This window comes from Eumetopias jubatus, unplaced genomic scaffold, assembly GCF_037043125.1.
Source record: "Eumetopias jubatus isolate StellerSeaLion01/CBP00866 unplaced genomic scaffold, mEumJub1_p1.0 scaffold_4, whole genome shotgun sequence".
Lineage (NCBI taxonomy): Eukaryota > Metazoa > Chordata > Mammalia > Carnivora > Otariidae > Eumetopias > Eumetopias jubatus.
This window is the reverse complement of record NW_028274810.1, coordinates 77,921,160-77,934,698: the sequence shown is the minus strand read 5'-3', so window position 1 is coordinate 77,934,698 and position 13,539 is coordinate 77,921,160. Positions and strand designations below refer to the sequence as shown.

The following is a 13,539-nucleotide window of genomic DNA, read 5'->3' as shown; positions in this document are numbered from 1 at the left end:
ACCTGAGCCGAAGGAAGGCAGTCGCTTAACCAACTGAGCCACCCAGGCGCCCTAAATAAATAAATTTTTAGAAGTAAATAAATAAAGGGGCTCCTGAGTGTCTCAGTCAGTTAAGTATCTAACTTTGGCTCAGGTCTTGATCTCGGAGTCCTGGGATCCAGCCTGCGCTCAGCAGGGAGTCTGCTTGTCCCTCTCCCTCAGCCCTTCCCCCAACTCGTGCTGTCTCTCTCTCTCAAATAAATAAAAAATATTTAAATAAATAAATAAATAGGGCACCTGGGTGGCTCAGTCATTAAGCGTCTGCCTTCAGCTCAGGTCATGATCCCAGGGTCCTGGGATGGAGCCCCGCATCAGGCTCCCTGCTTGGCGGAGAGTCTATTTCTCCCTCTCCCTTTGCCTGCTGCTCCCCCGGCTCAGGCTCTCTCTCTCTCTCAAATAAATAAAATCTTTAAATAAATAAATAAATAAATAATTCAGAGGTGACCTTTTAGGAGGCAAACATTCGCTCTCCTTGTATAGATGGAAGAGAGCAAAGTCAAGAGACACCTAATATTGTACCAAGGTGCAATAAGGAAAATAAAAATAAAAAACATCTAGGCCACTTAGCCACACACTTTGTTCAAATCCTCATCATTCATCCAATTTCAGCCCACCTAAGCATCATAGGTAGTAAAGTCTACAAATTTGTTACAGTATATTTTAAGCAGCAAAGAAAACATGCAAGTCAGTGAGCTTCTATGTTCCAACACTGTCTTCCCTCTAATAAATATTGATGCCTCTCTTCCTGAACCTTCCGTCCCTGAGGATTTTTCTGTGCAGAGCTCCTTCTAAATGAATGTTTATGGGTCACTTCTCTTGCTCTAGACTCCCACTGTAGAATTTCAACACAAACTGTTTTCTGAGGGAAAGAAGTCTTCAGGGGGGGCTCTCCTGTTCTAGAAACAAACACAAGGTTAAATGGGACAAAGAGGGAAAATGGGGAAGGGAGCAACAAAAGGAGGTAGAAAAAGGGAGCACAGTTCTGTTTTGTTTAAAGAAACAAAGTGATTCAAATTCATTTGCTTAGGAGCAGGTGGAGCTTCCCACAAAGGTAGAGAGAGAGGATGGGCGATAATTCCTACCTGCAGAAACATCTAAGAGAACTCCTTTTCTCCACACTAAAAGGATATGTTGGTCACACAGATTTTACTTATTGAAAGGCGGGGGGTGGGGGGGGGGTGGGCGGGGTGCTGACCATCCCAGGGGCTATTTTTCCAACATTCTCTCTGGCTTCTACCCTAGTGATCTAGGTTACCCTTTAGGCTGCCCCGAGATATAAATAGCATTCATTTCCTTTCTCAGGCCAGACAGCCTTTAATGCTTTGTTTCCTGGGTCCAGGGGAAAAAATACTCACAGCACATCTCATTTGAAATTTGAGTTACTACAAAGCTGCCTCACTTTGAATCAACCATGGAAATAAGAAAACCACTTCAAAAGACCAAAATTTGTTTGTTATTACCACTTTGTTAAATCAGCCCAGAAGAGCCCCACTGGGACTTCTGAGTAGTTCTTTCCCTTCCTAGCGCATACCTCAGAATCTTCCAGAACACAGCTCCAGGTCTTTGCATGTGCCCAGGATGAAATGCAGGTGAATGTTTTACACAAGGCAAGGGATGAATATGGAGGCCTATGCAGGATCCCTCAAGGGGTTTTCTGGATAAGAACACCTTCACTTGCTGGACAGGAATAAGAAGGCATTTGTCCTTATTTCTTTTTAAGGAAAGAAAAAGTGCCATAGAGAAGGGCAAATAAGTGAAGAAGCAGAAAAGCCCCACCTGGGATAGGCTACTTGTCTGAGGCCAGCGCAATGTCTTAGCCCAAGTGAATCAGATGAACAGGCTACCACTCCTCCAGCAGTCCACAGCATTTCAACATCACATCCGTCAGACCCCTCTCGGTTAGACTGTCAGCTCCTTGAGGGAGCCCTGTTTCTCCTGAAGTGCATCAGGAGGAGCATTTTAAAGCAGCCTTTTGCCTCGGGTTGGTTCCTCAGGCTATCAGGAAGTGGGTATTTTGATCATATGCATATGGGAAGAACCAAATCCACTACCTGTTTCCCTTGGGGCCTGGACTATCCAGAACATCCAGAGGAGACCCAAAGAGTGACTCTCATCTGAGGCCAGAGCAACTCTGGAAACAGAGATCAGAGACAGAACCGGGGGCTTGGCGCCATCTCTTACCAATTTTAACATGAGCAACTTAGCAATTAATAGCATAACCCCACTTACTGTAGGTACTATGATAGGGTCAAATCATTTTAAACCAAAACTAAAAACAAAACCTTGACAATAATTCCTCACCAGCATGTGACTAGGTTTTGTTTTTTGAACGGAAACGAAAGATTCTGAGATCCCTTGCATTTATCACCCAGGGGCAGATAACTGGCTTCAGAGCTGTCCTGACTTCTCCCAGAAGACCTCACTCCACTTAGAGAATGAAGCACTCCGGCAACCTGGCGCTGGCACGCTGGCTGAGAAAACACAACCCACCTCTTTCTGTGGCCGCTGGACCTGTTCTCAGTCACAGGCTCTCACCAGTCCCAGCACCACAGCCCAGAATGTCATGGGAACCAAAGCAACAGCTGTCTCAAGATCAGTACTTCTAGTGAGAAGAGATAAGCCCAAGAAAGATGCAAACTATCAGCACCATCAGGCGCCTCAACTGTGCCTTGTGGCAGCTGCAATGAAGGAAAAGCATAAGCACGGAGGAAGTCCTTAGCTCACCCAATTTCCTCTCATTTTACAAACTTTGTGCAACATGCCATCCCCACCCTCCTTGCCCCAGCCCCTCATAGTTTCCAAGCCTTATAAGAGCAAGCGGAGTGCTGCCCCACACTTAACACAGCTACTTGACTGACTCTTCATCTTTCGCAAATGGCTGAGAAAAGGGGCACGAATGGGTACCAGTGGTCATGCCAAAGCTCACACATAACCGGAGCCGCATGGGCACACCCAAGAGAAAAACATACCAAAGAGCCCTTGCAGAAAATCCAGGAGCTGGACAGAAAATCCAGGTCTGCAGGTCCTCCCAAAGCACCAGACTGACGCACGCTTCAGCCCTGGGCCTCTCGCTTTCCAAAAAACCACCTCCTGCTCAACAATTGGCCTTTTGTGCTGCACAACATTCCCCAGTAAGGGCTCGGTTTAAAAAAATCTAGTCCCTTTCACCTGTAACCTCATCCTGGCCTGCGGTCCCAGGGTGGACAGGGCCCTCTTGGACTCCAGGTCTGTGCACAGCCCCATCTATCACACGGGCCGAAGACAGACAAGAGAGCCAGGCAGCCCCAATACACACACCCTTCCTTGCCCAAAGCAAGGCACCGTCAAAGCGAGCGCACCCCCAACACAAGCCAAACACGGAAGGTCAGGATGGAGAAACTGAGGCTCAGAGAGGGGCAGCGACTGGCCCCAAGTCACACAGCGAGTCAGGAACGGAGTTTTACTACAACCCCAGCCTCCAGATTCCTGAGTACCACACAGCCATCCGCCTGCCCTCACCACGCCGGCTAAGAATAACATCCCCACGGAACTTCAGTCCAGCGTCCCCGCCTCCTAAGGGCCAGGACCTTAGTCTTTGCCCCGTGCGTCCACCCGCCAAACCGCAGACCGTGCCCATCCGCGGGCCGGGCCCGCCGCCGGCCCCCGCCCAGAGCCCCAGCCCAGTCACCCACGGCCCTCCAAAGACCTGCAGAGTCGCAGTCCCGAGAGCCGGCGGCGGCAGACATTTCCCTGCCTGCTTCTTCAAGCTCTTCATCACGCCGCCCGCACCGCCCCACCCGCTCTGCCCCCAGAGGGGCCCACCCCGCGTGTCACCTCCGCCAATCGAAGGCCCGGCTTCCCCATAGCCCCGCCCCCAAACAGAAAGGAGCTCGCCCCCGTAGCCATACTTTCTCCAATCCCCACCACCCGTTTCGAGACGGATACCTGCCTCCGCCAATCCCGGCGCACGGCGGCCCGGTGCCTGGAGGCGAGTTCCAACCGAGCGGCGTGGGCGGCTCGGGCTCCGGCCGGGTGCACCTGTATTGAGACAGCCACAGGAACTCAGGATCCGGAGTCGCATGGTCGAAACCTGTGGCGGGGACATGGAGGGAGTGCTGAGCCATGGGCTTGAAGGGCCGGTTCCACCTCTGTATGCCGGTGAGCAAATCGCTCAGCCTCCCGGGAGTCTCTAAGCCTGTCATGTTGCATAAATGCAATAATAAATGTGAAAACAAAAGTAACCTTACAGGCTAGACCCGCGCCACTCCTCCGTGATAACTATGTGCCAGTGTCTGTGCTTCATATGTGTATCTCTCCTTAATCCTCACAACTAACTTCAGGAGGTAGGGAACTATTATCCCATGGCAGAGGAGCTCAGAGACTTTAAGGTCGCGACGTGGGAATTCAAATAGCTGTCAGGAGTAGGGAGTGGGTTGGTGCTTTTATTGCCCATAATCTCCGTCAGCAACTTGTAAACTACTCCAAATAAACACACACTCTAAGTGAAAGCAGTGTGCTTGCTATGGGATATGCCTTCAAGACAAGTCCTCTCAAAGACAAGTCCTCGGGTTCCCCCTTAACCAGACTGCCACTCCTTCCTAGAAATTCTTGAGTGGTTCTGCCTCTCACTCAAACCCAGGTCTGTCTGAGCCGCAAACGCTATGCTCTTCTGCCTGCTCTTGTAAAACTGCATGAACCTGACCGAACTGAATTGGATTTGCAAGGGTATCATAAATGAAGAAATTTGGGTTCCAGGCCCCAGTGTGGCACCGCCAGACACAACCTTTAAATTCTTTTCAGCATTAACATACTGTTAACCCATCCTGGTCCTCATCTGATCCTCACAAAATTCTTGTAGTAGGGAAGGCAGGTTCATATCTCACCATTGTACAAATGATAAAGCCAAGCCCTAAGAAAATAAAATATATTGTTCACGTTCACAACTAGGAAGTGGCAGAGCTGGGATCTGAATTGAAATCTCTGGACCCGGTGGGCATGAGTTAGAACCTGGGGTTCCAAACCTTGTCATATTACTTCAATTGATGAATGACCTTGGATAAGTTACTTACCTTCTCTGTGTCAGTTTACTCATCTGTAAAACAGGATATCTACTCTTTAATATTGCTCAAAAGACAGAACAGGAGAACACGGTTGGTGTGCATTGTCTAGATGTCTAGAAAAATGTGTGGGACATAGTAGGTGCTCATTTCGGGTTAGCTACTTCTTTTCTCTAACTGTGGTCTCTTGACCAAGGTACTTCTACTCCCTGGCCTTTTGTGCTGCACATTACCCACCAAGGACTGGGTGGAGAAAACCTATTTCCTTTCACCTTTCACCTCACACCTCATCCTGGACTCCAGTCCCTTTATCTGTAAAATGCAAGGGTTGGACTGGTAGACACCCAAGAGCCTTCAGCATAGTGAGAGTCCCCTCTCACCCGGGCCCCTCCCTGAGGAAGTCCACATCGGGACGACTGCTCAGAGAAGAACTTGATTCAGTGCAGGTTCTTGCTGGTTGTCACAAGTGTGGGCCCCAGAAGGCAGAGCAGGGAAGACAACCGATAGACACACACACAAGCCTAAAAGAGGGAAGTCATCCTTGATTCCTCTCTCTGCATCCTCACAGCTGGCCTCAAGCTTGTTCTTCCATTCAACACATATCCATGAAGTATCTACTAGGCGCCAGGCACTGTCCTAACCACTGGGGGTAAAGATGTGAACACAACCCAAACTCACCGCCCCTGCGGCACCTTCATTCCTTCAGTTTGAGGTCGCCAGTGCACCCTCTCCTCCCCATCCCTATTACCAGGCCCTAGCTTGAGCCTCAGTTTTGTGGTTTTGTTTTTTTTAAGATTTATTTATTTGAGGGGGGAGGGGCAGAGGGAGAGAAAATCTTAAGGAGACTCCACACTGAGTGTGGAGCCCGACCTGGGGCTTGATCCCACAACCCTGAGGATCACGACCTGAGCTGAAATCCAAAAGCCAGGCACTCAACTGACTGAGCTACCCAGCGCCCCTCCAAGCCTAAGTTTTTAGGCCTGAACCCTTGCAATACACTTCCATTGACCTCCCTGCCCCAGGCTCTCCCCCTTTGGCACCAGTTGCCAGAGGAACTTTTCCTATGTGCATATCTACCTTGTCATTCCTTTGTTTAAAACTCCTACAGCTGGGGCGCCTGGGTGGCTCAGTCGGTTAAGCGACTGCCTTCGGCTCAGGTCATGATCCTGGAGTCCCGGGATCGAGTCCCGCATCAGGCTCCCTGCTCGGCGGGGAGTCCGCTTCTCCCTCCAACCCTTCCCCCTCTCATGTGCTCTATCTCTCATTCTCGCTCTCTCAAATAATAAATACAAATCTTTAAAAAAAAAACAAAACTCCTACAGCTGGGCGCCTGGGTGGCTCAGTTGGTTAAGTGACTGCCTTCGGCTCAGGTCATGATCCTGGAGTCCTGGGATCGAGTCCCGTATCGTGCTCCCTGCTTGGCAGGGAGTCTGCTTCTCCCTCTGACCCTCCCCCCCTCATGTGCTCTCTCTCTCTCTCTCATTCTTTCTCTCAAATAAATAAATAAAATCTTTAAAAAATAATAATAATAAAAATTAAAAAAATAAAACTCCTACAGCTCCCCACGAGCTGAAGGGCAAAGTCCAAGACCCTTCCTGAGCTGTCTTTGCTGGCCTCTCCTGGCTCAGCTCCTTCCATACCTTCCTACCCCAAGTTCACTCCCACCCAACAACCTGCTCTTCCTTCTTGCAGCCCTTTCCCCCTTATCGCCTGCCTGGGAAAAACCTCATTCATCTTTCAGCTCTCAGCTTACACATCACCTCCCCCGAAGGCTTTCTTCACAGAGCCGTTTATATGGGATAGGGTGGCATAAGCTTAGGAAGCACTTGTAAAAGATTCTGCATCAAAACACAGGAGCTCGGGGCGCCTGGGTGGCTCAGTCAGTTAAGTGTCTGACTTGGGCTCAGGTCATGATCCCAGGGTCATGGGATGGAGCCCCGCATGGAGCCCCGCATTGGGCTTCGGCTTCGTGCTCAGTGGGGAGTTTGCTGGTCCCTTGTCCCTCTCCCTCCGTTCCTCCTACCCCTTACCCCCTCCCCCTGCTCGTGCTCTCTCTCTCTCTCTCTCTCTCAAATAAATAAATAAAACCTGTAAAACAAACAAACAAGCAAACAAAACCAATAAGAGCTCAAGCTCTGGAGGAGACTATCTAGTCCTGTCTTATCCTGGCTCCGTGGGTTTACCAGCTGTGACCTCAAGCAAGACACTTAACCTCTCTGAGCCTCAGGTTGCTGATCTGTAAAATGGAGAGGTTGCTGATACCTACCTTGGAAGGCTGAAGTAAGGAAAACGATATGATGTGTGAAAAGTTCCTAGAACGGGGTCAAACACACACTGCGTCAACAATGAATGTTAGCTAAGTTATGGACCCTCTTGTACAGAAGGAAGAAACAGTTTCTGAGCTCCTACTATGTGCTGGGCACTCTCACATATATTATGGCATTTAACCCTCACAACTCCATGAGGAAGATATTCTTTACATACACGAGTCTACAAGCCAAGGTTCAGAGAGGTAAGGTGGTTTGTCCCAAGTCACACGCAGCTAGGGATCGGCAAAGATAGGTTTCAAAGGCACGGGGCTGTGTAGCTTCAAGGTCCATGCTCTTTGCTTGTTTACTACTGTTATCCCTCGTACATCTACTAATAATAATCGTAAGATGAGTTATCCTTATTAGTTGAAGCTCTGGAGACAAATTTCCCCCTGCTCATAGAATAAACTTTAAACCCCTTAACCAGGCATTCAAGGCTCTGTAATCTTGTTTCTACTTCCTTTTCCCACATATGCCAGGTTGCACCTGAAGCCAGTCTCCTTCCTGGCACACCAGGTAGCTAAGTTGGAGCCCCCTGGAGGTTCGGTCTCCGTGGTGAGACCACGATGGAAGGGAGGCAGCCCCTGCCCCATTCCCACAGAGACGACGTGCTGGCTGGAAAGGAAACAAGGAACAGTGTTGGGTAACACCTAAGCCCAGCACCTGGTGGCTCGGAAACAAGGAACAGTGTTGGGTAACACCTAAGCCCAGCACCTGGTGGCTCGGATTTGCATGTTCTGTGGCTAATCCTCTGTTCTGCAAAAACTCTCTTTTACCTGCCTGGCTGAAATCCTGATCCCAACAAATTCTGCCCCAGAAGCCACTAACTTCTCACTGCTAAGCCAAAGCTAGACTCTTTCCTCAGCTGTAGTGGGAGAGAGAGCAGGGTTCAAGGGCAGGAGAGCCCATGTGCCAGACTTCTCTTGGTTCCATCTGTGGTTGCCAGAGACAGGAAAGATGGGCCTCTAGAAGCTACGGACCCTGCTAACTTGTAAAAGACTCTACATCAGAATCACAGCCTACCCTGTGCAGCCCTGCCCAGAACCAGGAGGACAAAGGGGGCTCTGCTGGAGTTAAAACTCAGGTCTGGAAATGGGAAACCAGAAATGCAAACAGGTGGTTGGCTCGCAGCCTGAGGGCTCTGTGGCCTCAGGCCAGCAGGTTTGAGAGGGCACGGAAACTGTGGAGTGTGAGGCCAAAGGGTGGAAAGTCAACTGGCAGCAGGGTAGGTCAGTGCCCAGCCAACGCCCCCACCCCAGAGAACCTGGGGTCTTACCTACCTGGACAGGCCCTGGCAACTTCTTGGAGGAACATCCTGGTGTGTGAACCAAAGGGCAGCTGGAATATGAGACTCAGCTCCGCTGTGTCCAGTTGGACGGTCACATCTGAGCCTGCACAGAGGAGGTGGGAATTGAGCCCTTGGCCTCCAGGAACCAAGTGCTAAGGCTCACGGCCCCAGAATGGAGATCCCAAGGCTCCTTCGGCCATAAAGCAGTTCACCCAAGGCTGCTACTGGGCTGTAAGGGAATCTCTGTACCCTGAGCTCCAAATGAACATCCTCCTCGCTCCGCGGAGGGGGAGGACCAAGGTTCTAACAGTCAGGAAGCCTCGCCACAAGAGTCCTAGACGGGGCTGGGAGAGAACAAGTTCTCTAATGTGTGGTCTCTCCCTCCTTGAGCAGAAGGAAAAGCACATGGAGGCAGACAAGAGGGGCTGTCTGTCTGTCCATGATCCACCTGACTATTCCAGACATGAGCGAGGTCTGGGAATACCATGGTGAAGAGAATGGACACAGCCTGTCTGCTGGCTCATAGCATGACCCCAGCAGCCTGCGGGCTCATGGTAAGCACCCACAAATGTGCTGAACTAATGAGTGAATAGGAGCAATTCAGCACAGTCATCCAAGAGGGTGGGCTCCAGAGTCTGGATTCTGGGTTTGAAGCCTGGTTCCACCACTTACTAAGTTACTTAATTTCTCTGGGCCTCGGTTACCTCATCCATAAAATAGGGATGAGAGCATTGATACCCTCATGGAATTGTGAGGAAAGCGGCGTATGATGCCTGTAAAGCTCTCAGCACAGTGCCTGGCACAAGACAACCAGGAATTAAACACTCACTTCTGTTGTTATTACCACCTCCACTACTACAGTCTAGCAAAGGAGATAAACATTAAACAAATTCACCACCAATAATTTACTCAACATGAGTGACAGAGACCTGGCAAGGATGAGAAAAAGGAATGGGTATCAGTGAGGCTTGGACAATTTCAGGAGGCTCAACAGAAGCTTCCTGGAAAAAAGCAAAGTGTGAACTGAAGCCCTGAAGGATGAGTTGGCTAAGTGAAAGGAGGTGTGGGGGCTTTCAGGAAGAGGGAACAGCATGTGCAGGGGCTCGGTGGTGGGGGCGTGTCATGTTTGAGGTGATGGGAAGCATCCAGAGGATTCCAAGCACAGCAAGGAGGAGAGAATGATGGAACCCAGGCCAGAGAGGTGGGCGGGCCTGGTTCTGCAGCATCGTGCTTGCCATGGGAAGGACATCAGTGTGCTCTCACTTCACACCATTCTTCTCTCTGCAGCTCCTCTACCCCCTGCCCCAGCTGGGACTCACACAGAAAGGACCACTCACCAAGAATGTAGAGTTCGCCTTCTGGGGACACTGTGGGGAGGGAAATGAAAGGGCCCTTAGCCATTGAGAACCCTAGCCCCTGCAAGGGCAGACGTGACCCAGGGACCCAGAGGAGAGGGAATCATACCGCCCAGCCCCTGTGGCACCTTCTTCCAGCGTAAAATCCCGTGAGACTGGCACTATCTGGTCCAAAGAGACATCGTCCCCCGTAATGGCCATCCTCCGGTGCATATACAGGAAGAGACTGAGGGCAGGAAGCAGCAGTGAAGACAGGGCCCACTGGCCGCCCCTCAGGCCCATCGTGGAGGCCTTGGGGGCTCACATTCCCTCCTTGGTCCCTAGGGTCATGCTGGGGGTGCCCAGCTATACACAATCCTCATGCCCTCTCGGTCCACGGTGCCCATCAGAGACCGCAATTCTGTGGATAGGTCCTCAAAGCTGAACATGTCTCATTTGGGGGGCACCCCTGCTTTGTGAGTAAAACACATGCATCATCTATCCATTGTGTGTGACAGCAACAGCACAACCCCAGCCACCCCCTGCCCTCTCTGACCACAGTTTTGCTATCTGTAAATTGAGGGTGGTGGATTAGAAAATGTCTCATGCCCCTCCCTCCCAGCTCTGAGATCGTGAGGTTCACTTTCTGACTCTGAGACCTTTGGTAAGTAGTCTTCCTTCTCTCTGCTTCTGTGTAATATGTAGGCATTACTAGCAACATTTATTGGGTACTTTCTATGTCCTTCACAGTGTTTGAAACGTTTTACATGTACGAACTCACTCTAATCTTAAATTTGGACAAACTGAAGTACAGGGGTTGCTTGCTCAAGATCACGTGGCTCGGGGGGCGCCTGAATGGCTCAGTCGGTTAAGCGTCGGACTCTTGATTTTGGCTCAGGGCGTGCTCTCAGAGATAGAACCCCGCATGGGGCCTTGTGGAGCCTGCTTCAGATTCTCTCTTTCCCTCCCCCTGCCCCTCCCCGCCCCATTCGCTCTCACACTCTCTTTCTAAAACAAAAAGAGAAAAAGGTCATGTGGCTCAGAAGTAATAAAATCTGGATTCGAACCCAGGCAGAAAGACCACATGACTCAAGATCTGGACAAGTACATTAAGTCATCTATGCCTGAGGAATTTCTTCATCAGATGTTGAGGATTATATGAGCTAATACACATGATGAAGGGCTTAGAATATAGTGTTCAAACCATGTTAAGTATCATTATTATAATTAATCTAGAAGACTTAGACTCTACCCCAGAGGGATGGCTGAAGCCCAGCTGGAGGGTACAGTGAAGAATAACCCCAAGGCCCGACAGGCAAGGACCAAACCCTCACTTACGCATGTTCCTGGCCACGTTTCCGGCGGTGGCGCACGAGTCCCAGGAGGCGGCTCTGCCTGCTTTCTCCCTCACACAGCACACCTTGTACTGCCTGCTGCCTAGGGTCAAGGGAAGCCAAAACGAAACCCCAGGCCAGGCCTCTGCCAACCCAGCCCAGCCCATCTTCCCTGCCCTTCTGTTGCTCATCCAGATTCACTGTGTGACCTTGGGCAAGTCACTTCACCTCTCTGATCCTTCCTTATCTGTGAAATGGGGATGATAACCCCCAACTTCACAGTAGGTTGGGAGGATAGCAGTATTTAAAGCACTGGGCAGAGTCCAGCACTGAGCAAGTACTTAGTAAATACTGGTTTCCTACTCCCCTGATGGCACAGAGAGAGGGAGGAGAGCAGATAGACACATAGACGCGGTCCATTCCACTTCCCAGGGTCAGGGCGGGTGCCGGGGCTGGGAGCTCAGTGCTGGGAAGGATATGATGATGCAGTATTCCCCCTCAGCCAGGGTCTCCTGGATCGCCACAGACTGGTCCATGCTGGGCCCTGCTGGGCAGACACACCCTGGGGAGACAGCAGATAGGAGCCCCCTTTGGTCAACAAGTTACCCAGGAGGTGATGGAGCTGCCTCAGAGGGCTGGGGGGCAGGGAGGAGGGGCCCTGGTACAGGGAGAGGGTAGAGGAGGCCTGACCCTCCTCTTCCTCCTCCTTAGATGGGCCTCTTAGTTTCTAGGGAGAGGGGCCATCCCTTTGGCCCTGGAGGGATGTACAATTTGTTGTACCACCCTTTTTCTGGAAGGGCATCCAGTTGTTTCTGAGTGGGGTCCTGTCAACTAGTTGGAAGGTGGGGGTGCCTTGTCCCATTACTGGAGATGGAGACACGGTCCCACTGCCCCTGGGATAGGGCTCTGCCTCCCTTTTCGGGGATCAGTAGTAGTCCTGGTGGCCCCTCTCTGGGAGGTGTCCGTGGTGTGTCTGCATGGGTTTTGGGGGAAACGTCCTGTTCTCAGGAAGGGAGGTGTCTCATTCTGGACAAGGACCCCAGTCCTGTTCCTCTTTCCTTGGAGACAGAAAAAAACATCCCATTGCTCCTTGCCCGCCCCGCCCAGCAGGCCTCATTGCATCAGCCACAGGCCAGGGGGTGTCCGGTTTTGACAGTCGCAGGACAAGGGTCTCAGCCCTCAGTTTGCCCACTCCCTCCTGCCCAGACCTGCCTTGGCTTCCCTGCTCCGCACCTGCTCCCAGCCCCCTGCCATTGCCACCTACCTCCCGAGCTGTCACCGCTGGGTAGTGGGACACCGCGGCCCTGGCCGGCTAGTGACTACGTTTCCCGGCAGGCCCTGCGCCACAAGATGGTCAGCCAGGCTGCAAGTCCCAGCATGCCCGCACCAATCACGGGGGCGCTGGTGGGTGTGTGTGTGTGTGTGTGTGTGTGGCGGGGGGGGGGGGGGGGGGGAGGCTCCCCACCCCCATTAACTCTTTAGGTCCTGGGCTACGCTGGGCTCCCGATTCCAGAAAGGTTTTCTTAATGCCTTATCTAACTTCCACCCCAGCCCTCCAAGTCATGGGGCCAGAGCTCCTCGCCCAGGGCACGTAAGGAGGACGGCCACGTCTGCCTTAAGGGAAATAGGAATGCATTTTCATTTTCTCCTCTATTCCATCCTCAACTCTCATCCACGCTGGCCAGCTCTGGCCTTGACTGGAACGCTTTCTCCCCACAGAACTACCTTGTCCTAGCTTAAAGGAGAACAGCACTGTTGAAGAACCATCACCTCTGTTTCCCAGGTGGAGAAACTGAGGATCAGAGAGGTTAAACAGTGTGACCAAGGCCCTGCAGCTAGCAAGTGGCAAAACTGGGCTCAGCTGGTCTCGCTCCAGCTGCCGTGCATTGACCCTGCCACACACTGCCACCTTTCCTCCCTTCTCCCTGTGTGTGTGATGTGTGCATGAGGAGTGGGTGACGTGTGCATGACGGGAGCACCTGGTCCTGCCCGCCTTGTGGGACTGCTGGAAGACAATGAATGTGAGTGTGCTTTGCAAAGGGGTAACACTGTTCATGTGCACTGCCATGCAGAGACCCAATCCTCCCCCGCCCCAGGAGAGAGGACATGGGAGGGAACCCCTCAGCTCTCAAGACAGCCTATTGCTCTCAAGCCCCCTCCCCTGATTTACAGACTTCCTCCTTTTGGGCCTTGATTTCT

General features: G+C 51.5%; 1 protein-coding gene across 4 annotated transcripts in view; it reads right to left on the bottom strand.

Annotated features, from left to right (window-relative positions):
* The window catches only part of INPP5B (inositol polyphosphate-5-phosphatase B), a 46,345-nt gene extending 33,664 nt beyond the window's left edge, over nt 1-12,681 (bottom strand). For 2 of the 4 annotated variants that reach the window (XM_088022494.1, XM_088022496.1), the window contains exons 1-7: nt 12,605-12,681; nt 11,820-11,902; nt 11,345-11,436; nt 10,156-10,253; nt 10,010-10,039; nt 8,665-8,775; nt 3,968-4,108 (exon numbers count right to left, since the gene is read on the bottom strand). In XM_088022494.1, the coding sequence (XP_087878620.1) occupies nt 3,968-4,108; nt 8,665-8,775; nt 10,010-10,039; nt 10,156-10,253; nt 11,345-11,436; nt 11,820-11,876 (529 nt within the window). In that variant the 5' untranslated portion in view covers nt 11,877-11,902; nt 12,605-12,681. Of the gene's footprint in view, nt 1-3,724; nt 3,829-3,967; nt 4,109-8,664; nt 8,776-10,009; nt 10,040-10,155; nt 10,254-11,344; nt 11,437-11,819; nt 11,903-12,604 lie in introns of those variants that run through there. The other 2 variants (XM_088022495.1, XM_028113749.2) reach the window with 2 other exon arrangements.
* Between the last annotated feature and the right edge of the window lie 858 nt (nt 12,682-13,539).